Below are 22002 nucleotides of genomic sequence, written 5' to 3'. Positions count from 1 at the left end.
AATGTTCAGGAAACTTTATGAAACTTCAAATCAATGATGACGCTTCTTCCGCTGGATCCCACTTCTTTGTGGACAGGGGTAAGTTTGTGGTTTTTATTGTTGGTGTGTTCATGTGAAAACCTTAAATAAAAAAAAATAAAGTGTATTTACTGTAATAATTGTTATCTCAGGAAATCAACTGTCTCCTCTACCTTTGTCTAACCTGCCACCGAGTTGTGGATACGTGGTCACCTCCTCGAGGAGGGACTTTGTCTTGACTGCACCTTACGACGGCTGCTTTGTTTCTCTTCAGGTGTGACATTTCTGAAAGTGTTTACTCTTGCTTAAATATTCAGTTTTTTTTGTTTGTTTGGTTTTTTTTATGCACACTTAGTACTTTGTCACATCTATTTCAGGAGGACTGTTATGTTCTCCCCCTGCGTTGGTGTGGACTCCCCGTGAAGATGACATGCCCTATAATGAAACCATCTTCATCTACCCCACCAATGGTCTCCTGTCACTCAGAGGGCATGGTTGTAAAAACAGAATGGACGGTCCCTGTTGCTAAGATTCAAGTAAAAGGCAAGTTTTGCTTTTGACTTTCTTTGGTCGTAAAGACACTATACTGCCCCCTCTAGATCAGAATTATAAACTCAAATTAAGGCACCAACTATGTGCCTAGATCAGGGTTCAGGGGCCACATACAACCTAATTAGATGTCAAGTGGGCCACACAAGTACAATTAGAACATATTTAATTATAAATAAGTTCATGCTTTTTTTAAAATTATTTATTCATTTACATCGAATGAAATTTAACATGAAGTGTTTGTGGGCCAACATCGAATTAAATTTAACATGAAGTGTTTGTGGGCCAGATTGAACATCATAACAGGCCAGATTTGGGCCGCGGGCCCTATGTTTGACACTGGGCCGCAGGCCCTATGTTTGACACCCCTGACCTTGATCAACCTGTTTTTAAGCACAGGCTTTAGTCACTCAAACAACTGATCCATCATGGTGTAATGAGTTTTACCTTTTTGTGTCCTTTTTATGGGTACAGTGAGTGGTCTCTGGGAGCCCCTGATGAAGGCCTCATCCAAATGTGGGTTTAGTGTAGTTGTGCATCCTCAGGGTGTAGTCATCTCTGCTTATTTTCTACCATGTCTGGAAAAGAAGGTACAGATTGTTACATTTTTCACACTTGTTTTCAAGCGTAATTCCATTAATGTTCCAAAAATGTTTACTCAGCATTTTGTATTTCAGGATGAAATGTACATACTTGAACTATCCGGAGAGGGGGAAATTAAAATATCCTGTCCTTCAATGTCTGCCACCCAACCCACAAAAGATCCTTCAAAAGTTCCAGAAAGGCAACCTGAAATGCAGAGCCAACGGACACAACATTTCATCCTGCCGCAGATCCCACAGAGTCCCATCCAGCCCCAAATTTCACAACCGTATTTACCAGTTAACCAGGGACAAGGTTTACCTCAGATCCCGGAAGTGCCCCAACTGAAACCAAAGTGGCCAAAGGGTATTGAGCCACCTCAGCCTTCTCACTATTCTCAAAACCCCTATTTCTTTTACCCTGTTCAAAACAATAAACTTGTACCTACTACACAGCCACGTACTTCTCCTTTAATTTGGTCAACTAAAAGCAAACAACCGAAGGTACCACTGACTCCTCAAGGACAGGTGCCATATTTCCCAAATGCCTGGCTTCCCCAACTAGGACAATTAACAGAAACCAGATCTTCAGTTCAAGCCCCAGCCCCCAAACCAGTAAATGGTGAAATAGGGAAACCTTTTTACTACCAACCTTTTTATAAGCAACCAAAACGTGATTCTTTTGTACAGAGTCCTGAACTAAAACCTCCCCCTACAGTAGCCCCATCTACTCAAACTGAGGGCCAAAGACAACAGTTTTACCCTTTCACCTACAAGCCTCAACAACCCAAGTCTGACATTTCTCCGAAACAGCCAACCAGACTAATTGACCAGCCTCCTTACCAATTTCCATTCTGGCTTTTTTGCCCCTTCCCATCAGCGTTGCCACCTACACAGCAAATTCCTATCTTGGATCCCAAGGGTCAAGAAAGGCAACCTCCAACCAGCCTCCACTCTCAACTACAGCCTGGTGAGAAGCCAATCGCCGTACCACTTCCATCACAGCTGGGTACAGCTGAAGGCCAGGTACCCCAGTTTCCCTCCTCCTACTGTCCCCAGCCAAACATACCAGGACGACCTGACCCACAACCACCCCAGCCTGATGCCACTCAAGGCCAGGTACCATATCACCCGTACTTCTTCTGTCCTCAGCCAAGCATACCAGAGATGCCTGCCCCACAACCAGCAAAGCCTGATGCCAGTAAGGAACAAGTGCCACAGTATCCCTATTTCTACCCCCTGCCAAACATACCTGAAAAACCAACTCCTGCCCAACCACCACAACCTGATGCCACTGAAGGCCAGGTACCCCAGTTTCCCTACTACTACTGTCCCCAGCCAAACATACCAGGAAGACCTGACCCACAACCACCCCAGCCTGATGCCACTCAAGGCCAGGTACCATATCACCCGTACTTCTTCTGTCCTCAGCCAAGCATACCAGAGATGCCTGCCCCACAACCATCAAAGCCTGATGCCACTAAGGAACAGGTACCACAGTACCCCTATTTCTACTCTCTGCCAAACATACCTCAAAAACCAACTCCTGCCCCACAACCACCAAAGCCCGATGCCACCAAGGAACAGGTACCACAGTTCCCTTATTTCTACCCTCTGCCAAACATACCTCAAAAACCAACTCCTGCCCCACAACCATCAAAGCCTGATGCCACTAAGGAACAGGTACCACACCACCCCTATTTCTACTCTCTGCCAAACATACCTCAAAAACCAACTCCTGCCCCACAACTACCAAAGCCCGATGCCACTAAGGAACAGGTACCACAGCACCCCTATTTCTACCCACGGCCAAACATTCCTGAAAAATCAACTCCTGCCCCACAACCCGATGCCACTAAGGAACAGGTACCACACCACCCCTATTTCTACTCTCTGCCAAACATACCTCAAAAACCAACTCCTGCCCCACAACCTAATGTGACTAAGGAAAAGGAACCACAGTTCCCCTATTTTTACCCACGGCCAACCATTCCTGAAAAATCAACTCCTGCCCCCCAACCCGATGCCACTAAGGAACAGGTACCACACCACCCCTATTTCTACTCTCTGCCAAACATACCTCAAAAACCAACTCCTGCCCCACAACCCTAATGTGACTAAGGAACAGGTACCACAGTTCCCCTATTTCTACCCACGGCCAAACATTCCTGAAAAATCAACTCCTGCCCCACAACCCGATGCCACTAAGGAACAGGTACCACAGTATCCCTATTTCTACCCTCTGCCAAACATTCCTGAAAAACCAACCCCTGCCCCACAACCTGATGCCACTCAGGAACAGGTACCACAGTTCCCTTGTTTCTGCCCACGACCAAACATACCTGAAAAACCAACTCCTGCCCCGCAACCTGATGCCACTAAGGAACAGGTACCCCAGTTCCCTTATTTCTACCCACGCCCTAACATACCTGAAAAACCAACTCCTCCCCCGCAACCTGATGCCACTAAGGAACAGGCACCACAGTTCCTCTATTTCTACCCACGGCCAAACATTCCTGAAAACTCAACTCCTGCCCCACAACCCGATGCGACTAAGGAACAGGTACCACAGTATCCCTATTTCTACCCTCTGCCAAACATTCCTGAAAAACCAACTCCTGCCCCACAACCTGATGCAAGTAAGGAACAGGTACCACAGTTCCCCTATTTCTACCCACGGCCAAACATACCTGAAAAACCAACTCCTGCCCCACAACCTGATGCCTCAGGCCAAGTACCTAAAGTCCCACATAAGCCACAACTGGGCAACACAAACATACCCCAGTTATACTGCCCACAGGAGTGTCCATCTGGACTTTCTTATTGCTGTGTACAAATTGCCTTCCACCAGCATGTGCATCATTATATTCCTGGGGTTGGCGGTGTTGAGGCGTCTGCAGTCTATTCTTCTCCTTATTCTGTCTTTGGCACACATTTTACAGCTGCCCCTCCACAAGAACCAGCTGATGCAACAATCCCACCCTCTTATTCACCACAGTCCCTTTTATCTCAAAATGCAAAGCATCCTTATCGGCTGCCACTAGATGGTGACAGTGAAGCACCTTCAAAAGGCGTTTCCAGGACGTTTGACTATCCTGAACAACCTACCTACCCTCATTTCATACCAAATGCACAGTACCAGTACGTACCACAAAGTAAGAAGTTCCCTGATCCCCGCCAAAGAAATGAACTTTACAGTGCTTTTTCAAAACATCAGCCCTTGGACCATGGCCCAGGAAATATAGCAGTACGTGGGCCATCCAATCAGGCTTTAGGACACCAAATAGATCAGCCTTTGTCTGAGAAAATACAGCAGTCTGATAAGCACGGTCCTGCAGCTAAAAGTGCCTTTGAACATTTTAATGTACCCTATTCTGTACTTCAGGGTGATCAAGCATCTGTAAACCTGTCCCAACACCTTGTAAGGGATCCAAAGAAGCCCATGCAGAAGACCATTAAATCCAATCCTGAATCAAAGGGTTCTGGCAGAAGTCTCGGCAGCTTCAGTGAAGACGCTCTGCCTTCAGGACCCCTCTCTTATATACCCCAACCCTGGCACACCGAGAGGCTGGGAAAACAATCCAGTTCTTTACCCGCCGATGGTAAAGACGTACCAAGACCCGGAGATCAGTCTCCTACAGGATATTCTATACGTTTGTCTAAAGAACCATCTCAAAATCCTATCAATTTGAAGTCCAAATTTATCGAGTCCTTAGACACGTGGAGGCCCATTACTTCTGAAGTGTCCAACCAAAGGAATCCACTCCATCAATCTGGAAAAGGATTTCAATGATGGCGAATGGCAGGTACGAGAATTTTTTATTTTTATTTTTTTTTAACTCCTTAACACATAACCTTGTCTTTTTGATTAATGTGCTTCTCTTCATGCAGGAAGGCCTGTATGTGCTCAACGGGAGGTGGACTGTGAAAATGCTATGCCTTTTCTATATTAATAAACAATTGAAAACGTACTGTGGTGCTTTTGATTATCGGTGAAACTATTTTTGTTTTCCAAATCCTGTTTCTGCAGGCAGTAAATGTAGGTTTACACAGTTCTTATTGACATAATACCTGCATCCGCTTCAGCAACCCCAAAAGGTGCAATGAACCTGTTTTACTGGAGTTCTTTTTTTTTTTCTTTTTTTTGTCTTACTGTGAACTTCACAGTGAACATTGACCCATGTATGTAAATACTAGGATTTACTCACTCATTATTTCCTCCTTTAGTACACTTTTGGCCTTGAAATAAAATGTGACTTTGTCATTGAAACTTCAATACGTGGGTAAGTTACCAGCACCTTATTTTTTTTTTTCACACTGGACCACATACTTGGCACCTCCTGTTGGGCAGCCTGTTGCAGCAATATCTGCTATGTCCTCAGTGTGCAACTATAATTATTTTTGAAGTAAATACAGGCCATAGAGCATTAGCTAACCTGCATATGGATAATTATTTGACATCACATTTTAGTTTGTTATAGATGATTGCTCCGTGCTGTATCATAAGGGTGTGTATTTTCAAGCTAATCGGCTCAAGTTGAATGTAAAATTTACCTAGGTTTTTAGGAGCCATTCATGTAAGTAAATCAGAGGTGTCAAACTCATTTTGCTTAAGGGGCCGCATGCAACCTGCTAACATGTCAAGCGGGCCGGACCAGTACAACCATAACGTAAATATTTGATTGTTTGAACCATCAACCAAATCCATGTTATTGGACCATAACGTAAATATTTGATTGATTGAACCATCAACCAAATCCATGTTATTTTCATGAAATGTTTTGTGTGTTTTCATAATTCAACAAGCGGGCTGGATTGAAACCCCGAGGCCGGCATTCATACATACTTTCATAATTCAACAAGTGGGCTGGATTGAAACCCCGAGGCCGGCATATGTTTGACACCCCTGATGTAAATGCAAGGAGGGTTTTAACAATTCAAGATGAAATATAAACAGCTTTTTATTTCCTTTAGCCCTGATCAAACAACTCTAATTCATCACCTGAGGGCATCTTGTTTGTACATGTAAAACGTCACCACTAGATGTTGCCAAATCATCCTTATAGTTACTTTCACAAAACCTTTGTTCTAAATATTAAAGACCAGTTGCAAATCTACACTTTTGAGTGAGTGTGCACTTAAACAATCCTTCAAATAATTTTTGTTTATATTTATGTTCCATTTATCCATGTAAAATCTGCATTCAAAAATGAAATTTCATGTTGAGTCATGTTGAGTCATGTTGTTTTGATTCATGCTGAACAAATCCTGGATAATTGCACAAATGTTTACTCTTGATGCGTGAGGGGAGAAGTCATCGGGTTTATGGCAGTGTCATTGGCACCGAGTGACCAATGATCAGCAAACAGTGAGTTTTGAAATCGCCCTTAGAGATGTGGCATGGCTGACATGCAGACTGGTGCCAGTTTCCATTGATATAAAGGTATAAGGATGTTTTCCCATGTAAAGAACAGTGTAATGTATTTTGGCTGCAGAGAAGTGTGCAGTTTTATTGGATATGAAATACAGAAAACATTTCCTAAATATTTCAAGATGAGCTATGCAACACATGCTTTGACAAATTTAGAACCAGTGGACATGTTCAGTCAAAGTGTCTGATCATTCCAGGGCATCGTGGTCTGAATAAGGCAGGACCGGTTTCAATTATAGGGCCTTCAATACCGATAGAGAAATTAGAGACATCTCTCTTGAACATAACCACAGGCACCTCTCTACTGGAGGAGGAGTCTGCGGCGGAATCGTCAGGTTGAACTGGTTCGCTGACACCTGTTGCGGTGTCAGCGACCACCGCAGCTTGGGGTACAACTTCTAATGACTCTGTTGATTCTGCGGACAGGTGACCGCTCAGAAGAGGGTTGTGAAAAGAGGTCAGTTTGTGATGGCTCAGGCCGTGCTTGCGTGACAAACTCCCTGTGTGCACCTGCACCACCGGCGGCTTGACGGGCACGTGAGTCACGGTGCCGTTGGCATCCACGACGGGCATCTGGAAAATCATAGCTGTGGGTCAGCTTTTCTTGAGCGTTACTTTACAAAATGCGTAACAAAATGAATTATAGTGTTTTACCAGTTGAGTGGGGAACATTTTGCATCGCGTTGCGTGAGAGGTCTTGACGCCCTCGGCGATGCAGAAACCGCGAGCCTTTGCAGAGGGAGGGGGGGAAAAAATCACTTGACCATCAGCCAATTTAGAGTGATAACAAAAACTCTAAATTTTGTAATAACAAAAACCTGAGTTTGGAAAAAAATCACTTGACCATCAGTCAATTTAGAGTGCGTTTTGTAATAACAAAAACCTGAGTTTGGAGTGAACATTGAGAGGTGGGAAAACAGACAAAAAGTTGTACTCACGGCCAAGGGGTCGTTCAGTGGCACGCAAACGCCATCAGTACAGTTGGCTTCAATAATGACATACTCTGCCTGAAACACTGGCCCACCAGACACGACCTGAAACGAGGCATTTGTGGGCGATTCATCCCTTTTCATAATCCCACATTAGTATTGTCGTTCATCTGTACTTACTATGCTCCAAACCTACCTGTGAGGACATGCGTCCAACCTCCAGAATGGTGTAAGACGTATCCACCGAGTTGTTATTCAAGGCCGCCAGGGTCGCGTGCACAAAGTCCAGGCCTTCAGTGTTGTTCAGGGGAAGGAGGCTTATACAGCCCAGGCACAGGTCCTCTGTGGATTCTACAGTTGAGTAAAGACGGAGGACACGTACGGATGTTAGCGTCGAACAGTTGCTGGCGTGATCTGTACCTACGGATGTTTATGCATCGGACATTGTTACCCTCTGTTTTACACTTGAATGCGCTGACACTCAGAGCTCCACCAACTTTGTTCAGCACCACGTCACAATCTCCTTCCACTGCCTAATGTAAAGAAAAACCATTAGGACTCAGTCTGCTAGCATATATATATCATATTAAAATGTCCTCCTCACCGTCAAATGTTTGGGTCTGACTGTGCAGTTGGCCAGAGGCGTGGGGTCCAGCACATGACAGTTTGTCTCCAGCAGGTCAACTTCTATGACATATATCTCGTTGCCGTTCATCTGAAGACAGAACCAGAAATGAATAATTAAACAGGTTAACACTCAGAGACTTGGAGTGAGAAAACCAAATGTAAATCTTCGTCTCAATGCCTGCATGGTGAAGGATGAACCAGTATCTAAGCATAAAACTGATTTAACTGCAGTATGCCGAGCCCTTTTAGGATCTTCCCTGACTGCTATTGAACACTGCTACTCTCAAACTTACCCCAGGGTAAACCTTTATATCCTCAATTCTGTTCAGTTCGTACTTGTAGCCGTGAGTGTGCTGACCATTGAGGTAATCTCTGGCAGCCAAAGCAGCTTCCTCGGCCTCAGGAGAGTCGCAAATAGGCTCCCTAAAAGCAACCTGGGCCCAGGCCCCTGCCAGCAGTACCAGAAGTGCAGTGATGCCCAGGGTCTTCATTGCTGAGGGATGCAGAGTCTCAGAGCACCGGAGCACTGAAGGGCAAGGAAGGAGAGTAAAAAAGTTACACAGCCCGTGGTGTATATATCCTGATCCTGTACTTTAAACAGGAAAACACAGCCAAGTTAAACACAGTCATCATCCCTCCTGCGTCCTGTGGGCTGGACACTCTCGTCGGACCCATGCCAAAACAAATGCAAGTTGACTGAGTTGAGAGTGTGGCGAAAATTAGCGAGAAATCCTAGTTTGTTTTTTTTAAAAGTAGACTTTGACAAACACTATCTCTCATCCTGATCTCTCATCCATGCTGTCTCTTGATCTGACGTGATACATTAAAAAATGCTGTCTCTTGATCTGACGTGATACAGCTTTCATTAAATATCATTAAAAAAAAGAAAAGAAGAAAAGAACAAAGAAAACCCAGATGTTTCGTTCATGAGCAACAATATTGAGCAACCAGCTGCCGGTGTCCTCACGGGTCACGGAGCCGCACAGCAGGGCCTCAACGTCAGTGGGGAGCCAGAATCTTGCTCAATGGCAGTTCTGTTTGCCGATGAGGTGGATTGAGGTTGGGGAGGAAGTTGAAAGACACAGACCACACATTGCTGTCCGCCGTGTATTTGCACTTTGTTGCACTGTCTGGACGACACACAAGTGTCGCTTCAGGTCACAGCGAGGAAATTCAGAGCTCTTCTCAAAACAGATGTTGGTATCAAGGCCATTTAATGGACTCTATAGTTGGGGTTTTGGGTTTATTTTTTAAGTATTTAAAATGCTTTATATATATATATATTTATTTAATACTCTCACAAAACTACTAACTATTATACTGAAATTAAAAACCTCTTTCGATAGAAAGATTCGTTATCACGCCTGTACAAATAATAATAAAAAAACAACAATAACAATTCCCACTTTGAGGTAAGTGTAAAGTTATTATATGTCATTTTGGCTGACATAATTTTTAACCAAACTTATTGAAACCGTACTTGCCCTGCCTTGAAAACGTTTTAATTATTTTTTGTATTTGTATGATAGTATTACTTTAGTTAATTATTATTGTTTGTATTTGTATGATAGTATTACTTTAGTGTCCATTTTAGTTTTCAATTCAATTAAAAAAAAAAAAAATCCTATTTTATCCTAAATTTAACCAAAATTACCCATCGTTCTTTGGTAGACTCAGACTCGCTGCGATGACGTCATCTATAGGAGACAACTTCAGTGTGCCTTAGATTGTTTTCATGCTGCAGGTCAGACAGAGGAAGAGAGCGTTTAACTATAAAATAAATATATATAATTGCGTACAGGAAATGGACGACTCTTGTTTAAATAGAATACGAGTCGTGTGGCTATTCGCTGAGGTGAGACAAGAGTTTTAATCAGCTTTTCTCTGCGTGAGAGTTGAAAGTATTAGCTCGTGTAGCCAGTGCTACGTTCAATGGCAGACGTGTTAAAAGACACTAAAACCGAGTTAATACACAAAACCCCAGAGCTGTCGGTGCAGTGACAGGCTGCAGGAAAAACACAGTAAGCTACGGGTTCACACCGTTGACACCTTCCTGGTCTTTTTCCACTATTCTATTCATCTATTAATAGATGAATAGAAAGATGAATAGATGTATTATACGTATATACAAATATTTGACTATCAGCCAATCAGTTATGTTAGTTTTCATGAAGTCAAAGCAGTGCTTGAGAAAAATAATTTCAGAGAAAACTTGTAATAACTTAAGGTAGTAATTACTCAGTGTCTTGTTTTAATAGGACTTATATGGACCCTTATAAGGTCACTGCCAAAGGTGGAAGACAAGGCCACAAGGTGAAGAAGGATGAGTCGATTTTAAACCAAAGAAAACCATGGCCCGAAATACCCATGTCTCCATCAAACACGGAAGACGCCAGAAAATCCAGATTCAGTGCTACCAAGTTTACACCCCTATAAACAGACCCAGCAAACGGCGCTAGATGAACAACACAAAGAACTATAAAAGCAAAGGCAAATGCCTCGAGAGGACGCAGCGCAAGCCCTCAGTCGCAGGAGGTTCTCGCTTGTGCAGACGAGCCCAGAGACGCTTGCGGTGTAAATGGAAGCTATGGATGTGGAGGAAGGAAAAAGAGAAATATCTTTTTAGGATATTCAGTAGAAAAGAAAAAAAGCGTGTGACCAGATCTGATCCTTCCCTCGACCCGAAGACACAAAACAGGAAACTGAGGAAACAGACCAACCCTGTAAATGTGAAAGCTGAGAAGGCTGCTCGGAAAAGACTTCAGTTAGAAAGAAGTTCTAAAAGGACTACAGAAACAAATTTGGCCCGAATTCCTCAAAGACCGACTCATAGTCTTGTCCCTGCAGAGACGATAAAACGTCAGACTGTGGCGTATCCATTAGAACAACACACTATTGACACTACAGGTAGGCAGGACAAGGCTTCAGAGGTCAAGGTCAGCCTTCAGGCGCTGACCGAGGAAATCCACGGTACATCTCCATGTTTCTTATCTCTACTTTTGGATATATATTTTTAACTTTTATAATCAGCTTAATATGAAATTTCCTTTTATTTCCACCCAGAATTCATTGACAACTTCTACAGAAAATATGGAAGTTTCATTCCGTTTCAGAAGAGGGATGTGTTCCAGCACCTGAAAACGAAGTTTAACAAAGATTTGAATGACAGGTAAATCAGAGAAATGAACACAATGTTTCGCTAACAGTGCTAACAAATTGCTATTAGCTTTATTTAAAGCCGTTCTTGTAGCGTTCAGCATTTAAATCTCAAAGCGTTAAACTATTTTGTTTATGGATCGGGATAAATCGGATGTGATTACAGTTTTTCCAACATGTTAAATTGATTTCTAATTTGGATTATTTTTATTTAGATTTAACCCCCAGAAGAATATTTTAAACCGCTGTTCTCTCCGATTTATTCACGGCAGTCTTATCCGTTTGCGTTCTTAATTCGTCAGGGCTAATCCAATCGTTTTAGAGGTGAACACGTACAAAGATGCGGTTGCCCGGAAACCTTCCGGCTCTTTTCGTGTGGTCTACCAAAAACACACTCTGAGCCTGGATGATTTATCCACCCTGGCAGATCAGAACTGGCTCAACGACCAGGTTTTGTGCCATAACACTCACGTTTGTCACTGTCCTCAAAGCCTTCAAATGTGTCTAAACATTCCTGTTTTTACCCTAAGATCATCAACATGTACGGAGAGTTGATCATGGAATCTGCACATCACAAGGTAAAGTTGACATCAGGTGGAGATTGCTAACAGTTTAGCATCCTTGCAGATGTTTTTTTCATCTTCCTTTAGTCTATACTGGAAACCCAAGAATATGACATCAAATCTTTTTTTATATATATATAATTGCATTCTATCGCTTTCTAACCAGGACAGAACCTTGCAATGATACTCTGTTGATTTTTACTATCTGTCCACAACAGACTATAGACCAGTGACCACTGCCTGTTTATTTTTTTTTTTGGTTTTCCTGGCTTTCCAGGTCCATTTCCTCAACAGCTTCTTCCACCCACAGCTCATGACGAAAGGATACGATGGCGTTAAGAGATGGACTAAACAGGTCAGTTAGACCAGTGTTTCCCAAACTTTTTTTCCAGGGACCCATATTTTAAAAGTCACAAGGATATTTTATTGTTGACCGAGTGATATCTGAATAAATTAGTATTAAAAAGCTTTGAAACATGATGTGAGACGACCCCAAAAAAAATCTCTCGCGACCCTCCTGAGGGCCCAGGCTTTGGGAAACAATGAGCTACATAATGCTGAGATTTTTTTAAAATTATTTTTCTACATAGAAATCTGATTTTTGTGTCGTGGGTTTTAACTTCAACTGCAAGCCAATATGTCCTTGTTTTCTACCGTCTTTGTCCAGGTAGATTTGTTCTCCAAGACTCTGCTGCTGGTGCCGGTCCACCTCGATGTTCACTGGTGTCTGGTGACCGCCAACGTCGTTACAAAAAAAATCTACCTCTATGACTCTCAGGGGAATGCTATCAAGCACATAGCACGGGTAACAAACGACTCCTACTCTCTGGTGTGTGACCCCGTGGGAGAACGCAGAAGTACAATGTTGTTTTCGTATGTAGAATATCCAGGAATACTTGATGAAAGAAGCACGGGAGAAGCAGAAAAGTGCTTTCATGAACGGCTGGACCTTGTGGTTGAGTGAGGTATGAAACGATTATCGTTTGTCCTGAAATGACTCGTGTAAAGTGGCCCGAGACAATGCTGCAAAGACAAACAAACACACTAATGAGGTGTTTTGTTTCCCTCTGCTGTTCATCACAGGGAATCCCTCAACAGATGAATGAAAATGACTGCGGGCTTTTTGTCCTGGAGGTAACACGTTTTTGGGTTTTTTTTGACGAATCTTTTTAGTCTTCATAATGACCCAATTGTCTTCTTTTGCTTTTATTTTCAGTACTGTCGGCGACTTGCGCTGGAAAAACCCATGCGGTTCTCGCAGAAGGACATACCAAAGATCCGGAGGAGGATCTATAAGGAGCTGTGTGACTGTAAACTCCATGAAGAAGAGTGAAAAGGGGCCTTTAAGTTGAATCTGTTACACTCTCACTCTCACACACACACGTTTACATTTGAAACTATTTCTATCTGTCGTTTTGCTTTATTCAAAACTATTTAAAAAAACCCCAAACATATTCACATTGTCATGTGGAGTTTGAAGATCTAACATATAGACTGCACATCAGGGTGTTGGTCAACAATTATAAAATATACCAAAAAGAACAAAAAACATTTGTAGTCTCAGACTACTGCCCTCAGAGGGCATTGCTAAGGGATTCATTAAGTCTATCCGTCCATCTATGTTAGCTTGCAAGGCTTATCATTAGCGCTGCCAGCTGCTGGTGACTCCGCTTGCTGTGACATGTCAGTTCTAATTGTTTTTTTATGATGTAATAATGTTTTATAATCCTATATGTTTAATTTATTCTTGTTGAAATGTCTTTATGACTTAAAGCAGGGGTCACCAACCCCTGGTCCGTGGACCGGTGCAAGGTACGTAGGTCATTTGTTGCCGGGCAAAAAAATGTATTTTGGTTTCACTAATTTACTTTGTTCAAAAAGAATCCAGTCTTCTATCCCAATTCTATCCCTACAATGGTGCGTTACCTGCCATGTACACACATAGTATTTGCTAGTTGCCCGTAACCTACCCAGTACACATTAGTACAGACCCTAAGACAGCCGTATACATGTGAAGCTCTGTCGGGGCACATAAAATGACTTCATAGGCCTTCAGTTTGAAACATGATCAAAACTAGGGTTTCCCCAAACTCCGGTTCGGGGACCATTGCTGGTATGTAAGTCCAGGCTGCAGTGGGACACAGTAAAAAAAAATGTACTTCAGTTTTACTAATCTACTTCACTCAAAAAGAATCCAGTCATATCCCTTTACCTTTTTCATTCAGCGATAATCTGACAATGTTTCAAAACAATCATTTTCAGGCTCGGAATAAATCAGTACAATAACTTAACTTTTTTTCATTACTCACCTGTGAAGGGAAGGAGTTCCAACTTTAGGAGTCCAAAAAGGGGTCTTAGTCGTTGATGTGAAATACCCAGTCAATTTCCGGCTCATCGTCGAGGCGTATCAGGAGGTACGACGCCGCCTGGAAGAGGCTCTGCCACACGCCCAAGAAGAGGTACACGTAGAAGTCGCTGACATCGACTTGGCAGTGTACACCTGAGTGATTCAGATCGCACACGCACTGGAAGCTGTTCACGTGGTTGACACAGACACCGCCGTTCATGCACGGCTCCGAGACACATTCGTCGACGTCCGTCTCACACCTGGGAACGTTACGGAAGGAGACGAACTTGTGTGGTGATTCAATGTGTAAATATAGAGAAGAATTCAACCTCAGCATAGAACGACGTCCTGTCTTACCAGCGTCCAGTAAATCCAGGCAGGCAGTGACAAGTGTTGTTGGATTCAGAGCACGTCCCTCCGTGATAGCAGTTGTATTCCCACCTTGCACCCTCACACTTGGCCACAGGCAACTGAGGAAGACTGACCACACAGAAGAAGAAAGGAAGAGGTGAATTTACCCATTTTAATCGAACATCTTCGTCTTCTTTTTGCTCCGGGGCGAAGAGGCACTTACGGATCCATCTCGATGTACCAGGGGAGTTCAGGAACTTTGTCCCTGTAAAGACAAGAGACACATATGTTGATCAAAGAAGAAGAAGATAAATGACATGTGAAAGTCATGCATAAAGGCTGAAATTATTTCTATCATTTTCTATGCCATCTATTGGGGAAACGTGGGTCATAAATTATATAATTTGGAAAAGTTTGGTGGGGCCGGAGCAAAAAAGTCAAACGGGCCACAAACCACCACCTGTAAGGCAGATGTGCTAAGCGCTCTGGAGACATTTAAATGTGGTCCCTGTTGAACATGAACACAGTGTTAATGAACTCACTCGCAGTATTGTCCTGTTATGTTGCGAGGACAGAGACACGTGTAGGTCTCAAAGCCCCTGAGACAAGTTGAACCGCGGCTGCAGTTGTTGTTTACGCACGTATCGACTTCCTCGTCACAGAGTTCCCCCCTGTACCCGGGTCGGCACTCGCACTTGAACCCTTTAGGGACAGTAACACAGCTGCCGTTATTATGACAAGGCCTCAGTTGACACAAGCTGCACGGCCGCTGGACATCATCGCTGTTGACCTTCACAAACTGTTCCTTCTGAGGTCTAGGGAGGTTCAGCTCTGTGTCCTGGAGAAAAGGCAGAAGAAGACCTCCAATCTCTACTGAACCCAGACAACCGGAGAATTTCCCTTCACTTTCTCGGTTTTTCCCACCCAGAAATATGTCCGTTCCCTCCTCCTTCAAAAAATCCAGGTTTCCCCCAGAAATACTTCTCTCCCTCTGGTCTCCGTCCACGTCCATGATCCACCTGGAGCTCTTGCTCTCCATGCTGATCTTCGCAGTGTGCCACACTCCATCGCTGACCGCACGTTCATTCTGAACTGTCAGCACGACGGTACCGTTGCCGTGCCCCGTCTTCAGCTCCATCACCAAACGAGAGTCTCTGAGAAACACTGCGAGGTGGGCAGAGCCCCGCTGGGCAAACAGTAGAGTGGCAGTGGGCTGTCCTGAGCAGAAGCTCAGTAAGACGTCAGCAAGCGAGTGGCTGATTTTTCCATTGCTCTGGTAGTGCAAAATGCTGCTCTTGTCATGGAGTGTCACATTAGACAAACCTGATGGAAAGGGAAAAAACATTATTATCTATTATAACTTCTGCCTTTTCCCTGCAATGCACACGTTTTACCAATAGATGGTGTAGAAAATGAGAAAAGCATTTTAGCATTTCAACCTTTATGCATGACTTTTACATGTTATTTATCATAGTTCACACAAACGCTCTATCTATCTGCTCCTGACCCAGCCCCCCCGATCAACTTTTATTCAGTTCTCATTTGGTATATGTATTAGCACGAGAAAAAAACCCCGTCAACCTTACCCTCCACAAACACGTGGCAGTTAGAGATAATCTGAGCCGGGATTAGTGGGTTTTAAAGAAATCCAATGTAGGATCCCTGCCTCAACTCTGTTCCCTGCTCTAATCATTGCAGCCTGTCATTACACAGCACCCACTAAAGAGAAAGTTTTGTGACGGACCAGCATCTTCCGTACTGTAAATAAATAGAGATCTCAAATTGTCAGGTACAGTGGTTAGGCCTTTGTTAATCCCTATTGTCACACAATCCAATCCATTTTTTTATTTGTATTTTTACAATTTTTTACAATTAATTTTCTAAACTTTTTCTCCAAGGCGGGATAGCTAAAATACTTACACTCAAAGCCCTCCAGGCGGAGTTCACAAATAGTGCCGTTGGGGCAGGGATTCAAGTCACACCATTTAACTTTGTCACACCGCCGCCCTGTTGTGTTCAGGGGGCAAGTACAGGTGAAGTCGTCCCATGTGGAGTGACAAACCCCCCCGTTAAGGCAAGGACTGACCTAATAAAGCATTTTAGGATCAATCGTCTTTATTTGTCAGGACACATTTTTTCAGAAAGTCATTACGATGTATAACTCACAGCACAGTTGTCGTCACTGCTGCATCCTCGTTCAACGTTCACGAGTTTCTCCAGGCGGTAGGATTTCACTGAAGTATCCAGGGGATAAAACTGCAGTTTTTTGTTGTTAATTCTCAGGTCCTGCAAACAACCCTGAAAAAAGCCTCCAAACTCTGCAGAGGACTTTTGGTCCGGCAGCCCACCAATGAACACCAGATCCCCAGAGTGGGCATGGACGGGCTTCACGGAGACAGAATCCATGACTTGGCTCGACTGGAACAAGGTGGACGTGATACCGCGCACCGTCAAAGTCAGTAAATGGAAATGGCCATCGTTCACAGCCTTCTGACTGAACAATGTCTCGTGGTTGTTGACCTGAACTTTGACCCTGCCCTCTTCCACCCACAGGCGGAGGTATTGACTGGTGCTGTTGGCCAGAATCAGGAGCAAGCCACCGAGTCGTCTGGTACGAAGGAACATGGATACGACCAAGGTATCACGTGGATCATCATCCAGGTAGAACACGGCGTGACTGTCTAGGTCTTTGTTTCCAAATCTTGCAGGTACATACTCTGTTTAGATGGAGGGAAAAAGAAAGTAAAAAAAAATGTAAACGTAAACAGAGTTGGAAAGTAACGAATTACATTTACTCACGTTACTGTAATTGAGTAGTTTTTGTGAGTAATTTATTTTTTAGGTTGTTTTGGGAACAGGTTACTTAAGTACATTTTGACTCAAGTATTTCACCTGGAAAGGAACCCATTACAGTACTGGGTAAAAAATTAAATGCAGGGAAAAACAATCTACGTTAGCAGAAAGTAAATTGTGTGGGCGTACGTATGTGGGTAAAACATTAAATGCAGGGAAAAACAATCTATGTTAGCTGAAAGTAAATTGTGTGGGCGTACGTATGTGGATTTCCCACTATTTTAATGTAGCCAGATAATGTTGACTAAGAGACAGACTCCGGCTCAGGTATGGGCAAACTAAGGCCTGGGGCCCGAATGTGGCCCGTTCAGTTTTTTATTCAGGCCCGCTTTTTCAAACTTTTTCAGATGATATTATTCGGCTCAGGTATGGGCAAACTAAGGCCTGGGGCCCGGATGTGGCCCGTTCAGCTTTTTATTCAGGCCCGCTTTTTCAAACTTTTTCAGATGATATTATTTATTTATTTTATCATTATACTTTTGCCATTTCCCTGCAATACCCACGTTTGCCCAATAGATGCTAATAGATCCTAATCTCAATAATGTCCAAAGTGAGACTTACCCTCGGCACAGTTGTGTCCCTCATATGGTCTGGGGCACTCACATTCGTGGTCCTTCGATCCCCTGAGTGAATCACACAGGGGGTCGTTATTTCGACACGGCTGCAGTTCGCATCCACTGATATTCTCACTTGTCAAAATGTCTGTAGGTAAAATAACATTTTTTGTCAGTCCTAATATTTAGAGATAGGATAAGGAATATAAAATGCAGTAAGAAGGAATTTTTAAAAATTGCACAAATATTAAATAATAAATATTCCTATTGTATTTAGAGATTACCTGCATATAGTAGCCAGAGCAGCCACATGTAGAAGCTGTGATAAAACACTGGGCCCATTTTTCTTCTAAAATACTGAATGGCCTTCAGAATTCTCAGCTTTACCGAAAGACAGGCAGAAACACGTGCGGTGTTCCATCTTCAGCTGCGCCTTCTTACTGCAAAGGTTTGAGTCCTTTGAGCCAGATAGAAGGGATTAAGTTAATGTACTTCCAGTGCCTTACATTGCATGTGTTGAATGAGTGAATCACACAGGAGGCTGATATAGCTATTTGAAGAAGAAAAGAAAAAAAAATTCAAGTAAAAAAGAGAAAGAGAGAGAGACACTGTAGAGGAAACACGCAAAAAAAAAAGAAAAAAATAACAGTATTACACAGAGTGTTACAATAAAAATAATGATTTAGACTTTGTCATTTTAAAATATGATATAAATATATTTTAAAATGGAAAATATAGCGATTGCTTATGATGTTAGCTTATTTTTCAATTTGTTTCACAACAACAAAATTATGTCAGTGTCTTTGCATGTGGCTGTCAGATAAATTAAGTTAAATAAAAAAATACAATCTTAAATAAAGGTATTGAACTGGAGAAATAATTGTAAATACTAGTACTGTACTTCAACGTATTAAGAAAAACATTGAGCATCGAATTGCGGAAGGCGAGTAAAAGACTTCATTACCCACAATACCTTTCCGCTACAACTTTGGCATTACATACAGCCAGCTTCTACGTGCCTAATATTCACATTTCCCGTTATTAAAGAAATCTAAACAAGGAATTTTATTTTTTATTTTTTTATCGCTGACGTGCCTTGTGCTGGTTAACGTTTCCAAACGAAAGAACTTAAGCGGAAATAGCCAATGAACGTCAGTGTCTGACATTTCCGGTAAGATGGCTCCTCTTTTAGTCACATATATGTAGGAAATAACTCTTACTCTGTTTAATTCTTAATATACCTTCCTTCTAGGATTGTTTAGTTCTTCAAAGATTACAACACCGAGTCACAGGTAAGGCCTGTCCCTGAAATAAACTGACTTAAGAGCGTGGACTTGTTTGTAGCAGAGAGAGTCGTCTGTCAAAGCTCTCCTTTAGGGGGTCCGCCCGTCAGAAACACATTTAGTCCTAATGTCAGGGGTCCTTCAGGTGGGGAGTGAATATTTGCTTATCCTTTACAATAAAACAGTGCTATTTTCTTCAAATACGATTTTCAACAGAGTATGTTGAGAGGTCAGTATTTGTGTGTATTCCTGGTTCTGGAGAACGCAAACGATAGAATGGCAAATAGAATCGCTACGCGAAAGTTTGTAGTGGGAGGAAAGTAGAGGATGGTTATATTTACATCAGCGGTCAGCGCCGTGTTGTTTTTCGTTGTCTATGAGCAGTCAGGAGTTTGATGCTAAGATTTACAAAGGTAGTGATGGGTTTGGTCAATCACAGGAATTTATAGAAAAACTAGGAGAGGTAATGTTGACTAGGTTTGGACGTAAAGAGAGTTGGTAAATATATATATTTACTGTATGTTTTTTTTTTCTTGGAGAAAATGTTATTTTAATAAATAATATTATGTTTTCAGGAGCAATTAATTGTGGAATATCATCCCCGAAATAATGAAGAAAAAACCTAGGCCTCCACTGCGTACTTCTAAGCGCAACAAGTTGGTGAGTAGCAATGATGACTGTCCAGCTGAAGAGGAAAACTTCATTGCACCATCCAGTTCTGAGATTGTTTTAGAGTCAGCGCTGGAAGTCCACCACCTGACTCTACCACAGCGCAGTCAAAGCCTCCTAACCTTTTTAAATGAGGACCGCAGTCGCCAGAAATTTTGTGACCTGTCTGTGTCCGTGGGTGGGAAGATCTTCCAAGCCCACAAGGTGGTGTTGGCCCACGGGAGCAGCTACTTCCACGCTGAGCTCTCCAAGAACCCCACTACCACACAGGTGACTCTGGACCACGTGGATGACTGCGTTTTCCAGCACCTGCTCAGCTTTCTGTATGCTTCTGAGTGCCTGGTAACAGAGAAAGATCTCCCAGCTCTAACTGAAGCGGCCCGATTCCTGGACATGACGGAATTACTGAAGATGCTGTGCGGAGAGGCGGCGGCGCAGCCTCAGAGTTTAAGCCAGGATCAAGCTGAGATACAGAAGAGTCCAGAGACGGAAATGAGTTCCACGATCTCACCAGCAGGTGGTCAGAGTCCGATGGAGGACATTCGGCAAGATATCTTTGAAAACTCAACAGAGAGCTCTTCGGGGGACCACCACAGGGATGCGGCACAGGAGGACTCACTACCTGAAAAGGTTGACACAGCAGGCAGGAAGATGCCCGGAAGGCGTAGGTCATCTCGGACAAGGAGAATACCTGGCAAATACCAGAGAGCTGATAGAAAAGACACTGTCAGTTCACCAGAGGAAAACACTAAAGTCCTGTCCTCAGTTGTACAAGATGAAGCCAGAGTGGAAGAAGCAGAAGAGCCGGCAGCTGAAAACCTAATGGCAAGAGAGGACGTGAACCCTGTTGCTGGAGAGCAGAGAGTGGATGCAGATGTCGTAGAGGACGAGGGAGGGGACATTATCGAAGTGGTGCTGTCTCAGGAGAAAATTGATGAAGTTTGTGCAGCAGAAAAGGGAAGCCAGGATGTGGAGTCAAAAAAATCCGAGGGTGATGGTGTTGAGAAGCCGGAGATGTGCGGACGAGCGGCTGGAAACTCCGTCAAGAGTCCAACATATCCTGAAGGTCTTGCTCCAGTTATCACCTACACCTCCAGCAGGAAGACCCTCAAGTGTCCCAAATGTGACAAAGTCTTCGACCGAGCAGGTGAAAACTTTCTGAAAGTGGTTGAATGGCACGTGTTTTAATAATTACTTGTATAAAAAAAGTGATGTTGGTGTAATTGTTCTGCCTTCTGCGTTCAGGGAAATATGAGAGTCACACCAGAGTTCACACCGGGGAGAAACCATTCCAGTGTGACATCTGTTTTCAGTGCTACTCTACCAAGTCGAACCTGACCGTACACAAGAAGAAACACACCAGCGACACTCCTTGTCAGAAGAAGGAGCACAAATGTCCGTTCTGCAACAAACTCCACGCGAGCAAGAAAACACTGGCCAAACATGTCAGGAGGTTAGATACTGTCTGAGCATCCATCCTGCCATTTATGTTTACCATTTCAAATGGAAAAAAAAAAGTGGAACAATTGTTATTTACCCAATCAATACCTGTTACCCTCATTTCATAGGTTTAGAAATTAAAAATAATAACGTTCTGGTTCTTTTTGCTTTTTTTTTTAAGTTTAGGAAAAACTAAAGAACATTACTAATGTCTACTAACGTTCTGGTTCTTTTTGCCTTTTTTTTTAAGTTTAGGCAAAACTAAAGAACATTACTAATGTCTACAGAGTATCTTATTTCTATATAAAGAATTTTAAATACATTTTATGTTCAGTCTGAGTAAAATATCTTTTTTTCTCTTGAGTGCTGTCAGTTAATGTATGTTCACCGGTTTGACCGGATGATGGCGCCAGATAGCGAATAAAGAAAGAGAGGCCCGTGTACTAAGTATTACAGGACTGTCTCAGAAAATTTGAATATTGTGATAAAGTTCATTATTTTCTTTAATGCAATTAAAAAAACAAAAATGCCATGCATACTGGATTCATTGCAAATCAACTGAAATATTGCAAGCCTTTTATTATTTTAATATTGCTGATTATGGCTTAGAGCTTGAGAAAACTCAAAAATCCTATCTCAAAAAATTAGAAT

At 42.8% G+C, this 22002-nt stretch overlaps 5 protein-coding genes across 11 annotated transcripts in view; 3 read left to right on the top strand and 2 right to left on the bottom strand.

Annotated features, from left to right (window-relative positions):
• Positions 1 to 6: 6 nt before the first annotated feature.
• LOC103395842 (extensin-2-like) lies at positions 7 to 5185 on the top strand. The gene is made up of 10 exons (XM_025052398.1): positions 7 to 78; positions 171 to 292; positions 396 to 561; positions 1042 to 1157; positions 1245 to 3014; positions 3277 to 3798; positions 4534 to 4758; positions 4865 to 4954; positions 5040 to 5065; positions 5179 to 5185. Exons 1-10 carry the CDS (start codon positions 18 to 20, stop codon positions 5183 to 5185), a joined length of 3105 nt encoding a protein of 1034 aa, XP_024908166.1. The 5' UTR covers positions 7 to 17.
• A 908-nt stretch (positions 5186 to 6093) lies between these two features.
• On the bottom strand, positions 6094 to 8718 carry ahsg2 (alpha-2-HS-glycoprotein 2). 2 transcript variants are annotated; one of them, XM_025052665.1, is made up of 7 exons: positions 8429 to 8718; positions 8113 to 8223; positions 7960 to 8041; positions 7705 to 7859; positions 7435 to 7613; positions 7234 to 7354; positions 6094 to 7152 (listed from the first exon to the last, which is right to left on the bottom strand). In XM_025052665.1, the coding sequence occupies exons 1-7, from the start codon at positions 8624 to 8626 to the stop codon at positions 6751 to 6753; spliced, it is 1248 nt and encodes a 415-aa protein (XP_024908433.1). In that variant the 5' UTR covers positions 8627 to 8718; the 3' UTR covers positions 6094 to 6750. The 2 variants fall into 2 exon arrangements, with proteins under 2 accessions (XP_024908433.1, XP_008331866.1); XM_008333644.3 differs by having other exon boundaries at positions 7234 to 7308; positions 7518 to 7613.
• A 1112-nt stretch (positions 8719 to 9830) lies between these two features.
• LOC103395845 (sentrin-specific protease 5) lies at positions 9831 to 14140 on the top strand. Of its 2 annotated transcripts, none has more exons than XM_008333645.3 (10): positions 9831 to 9990; positions 10394 to 11105; positions 11199 to 11304; positions 11594 to 11741; positions 11822 to 11869; positions 12132 to 12209; positions 12522 to 12659; positions 12736 to 12819; positions 12938 to 12988; positions 13071 to 14140. In XM_008333645.3, exons 2-10 carry the CDS (start codon positions 10595 to 10597, stop codon positions 13185 to 13187), a joined length of 1281 nt encoding a protein of 426 aa, XP_008331867.1. In that variant the 5' UTR covers positions 9831 to 9990; positions 10394 to 10594; the 3' UTR covers positions 13188 to 14140. The 2 variants fall into 2 exon arrangements, with proteins under 2 accessions (XP_008331867.1, XP_008331869.1); XM_008333647.3 differs by having other exon boundaries at positions 9831 to 10156.
• Positions 14141 to 14175: 35 nt separating this feature from the next.
• On the bottom strand, positions 14176 to 19077 carry LOC103395849 (protein crumbs homolog 1-like). The gene is made up of 8 exons (XM_008333653.3): positions 18244 to 19077; positions 17967 to 18107; positions 16719 to 17269; positions 16473 to 16638; positions 15095 to 15875; positions 14776 to 14817; positions 14559 to 14681; positions 14176 to 14461 (listed from the first exon to the last, which is right to left on the bottom strand). The coding sequence occupies exons 1-8, from the start codon at positions 18299 to 18301 to the stop codon at positions 14209 to 14211; spliced, it is 2115 nt and encodes a 704-aa protein (XP_008331875.1). The 5' UTR covers positions 18302 to 19077; the 3' UTR covers positions 14176 to 14208.
• zbtb41 (zinc finger and BTB domain containing 41) overlaps positions 16982 to 22002 on the top strand; it is a 9784-nt gene continuing 4763 nt past the window's right edge. Inside the window, exons 1-6 of one of the 5 annotated variants that reach the window (XM_008333649.3) lie at positions 16983 to 17007; positions 17106 to 17213; positions 19085 to 19130; positions 19212 to 19251; positions 19818 to 21058; positions 21157 to 21364. In XM_008333649.3, coding sequence (XP_008331871.1) covers positions 19852 to 21058; positions 21157 to 21364 — 1415 coding nt within the window. In that variant the 5' untranslated portion in view covers positions 16983 to 17007; positions 17106 to 17213; positions 19085 to 19130; positions 19212 to 19251; positions 19818 to 19851. Of the gene's footprint in view, positions 17008 to 17105; positions 17214 to 19084; positions 19252 to 19338; positions 19472 to 19817; positions 21059 to 21156; positions 21365 to 22002 lie in introns of those variants that run through there. The other 4 variants (XM_008333650.3, XM_025066121.1, XM_025066120.1 and 1 more) reach the window with 4 other exon arrangements.

This window comes from Cynoglossus semilaevis, chromosome 20, assembly GCF_000523025.1.
Source record: "Cynoglossus semilaevis isolate Cse_v1.0 chromosome 20, Cse_v1.0, whole genome shotgun sequence".
NCBI lineage: Eukaryota > Metazoa > Chordata > Actinopteri > Pleuronectiformes > Cynoglossidae > Cynoglossus > Cynoglossus semilaevis.
Note: the sequence above shows the minus strand (reverse complement) of the source record. Positions and strands in the feature narration are given on the sequence as shown.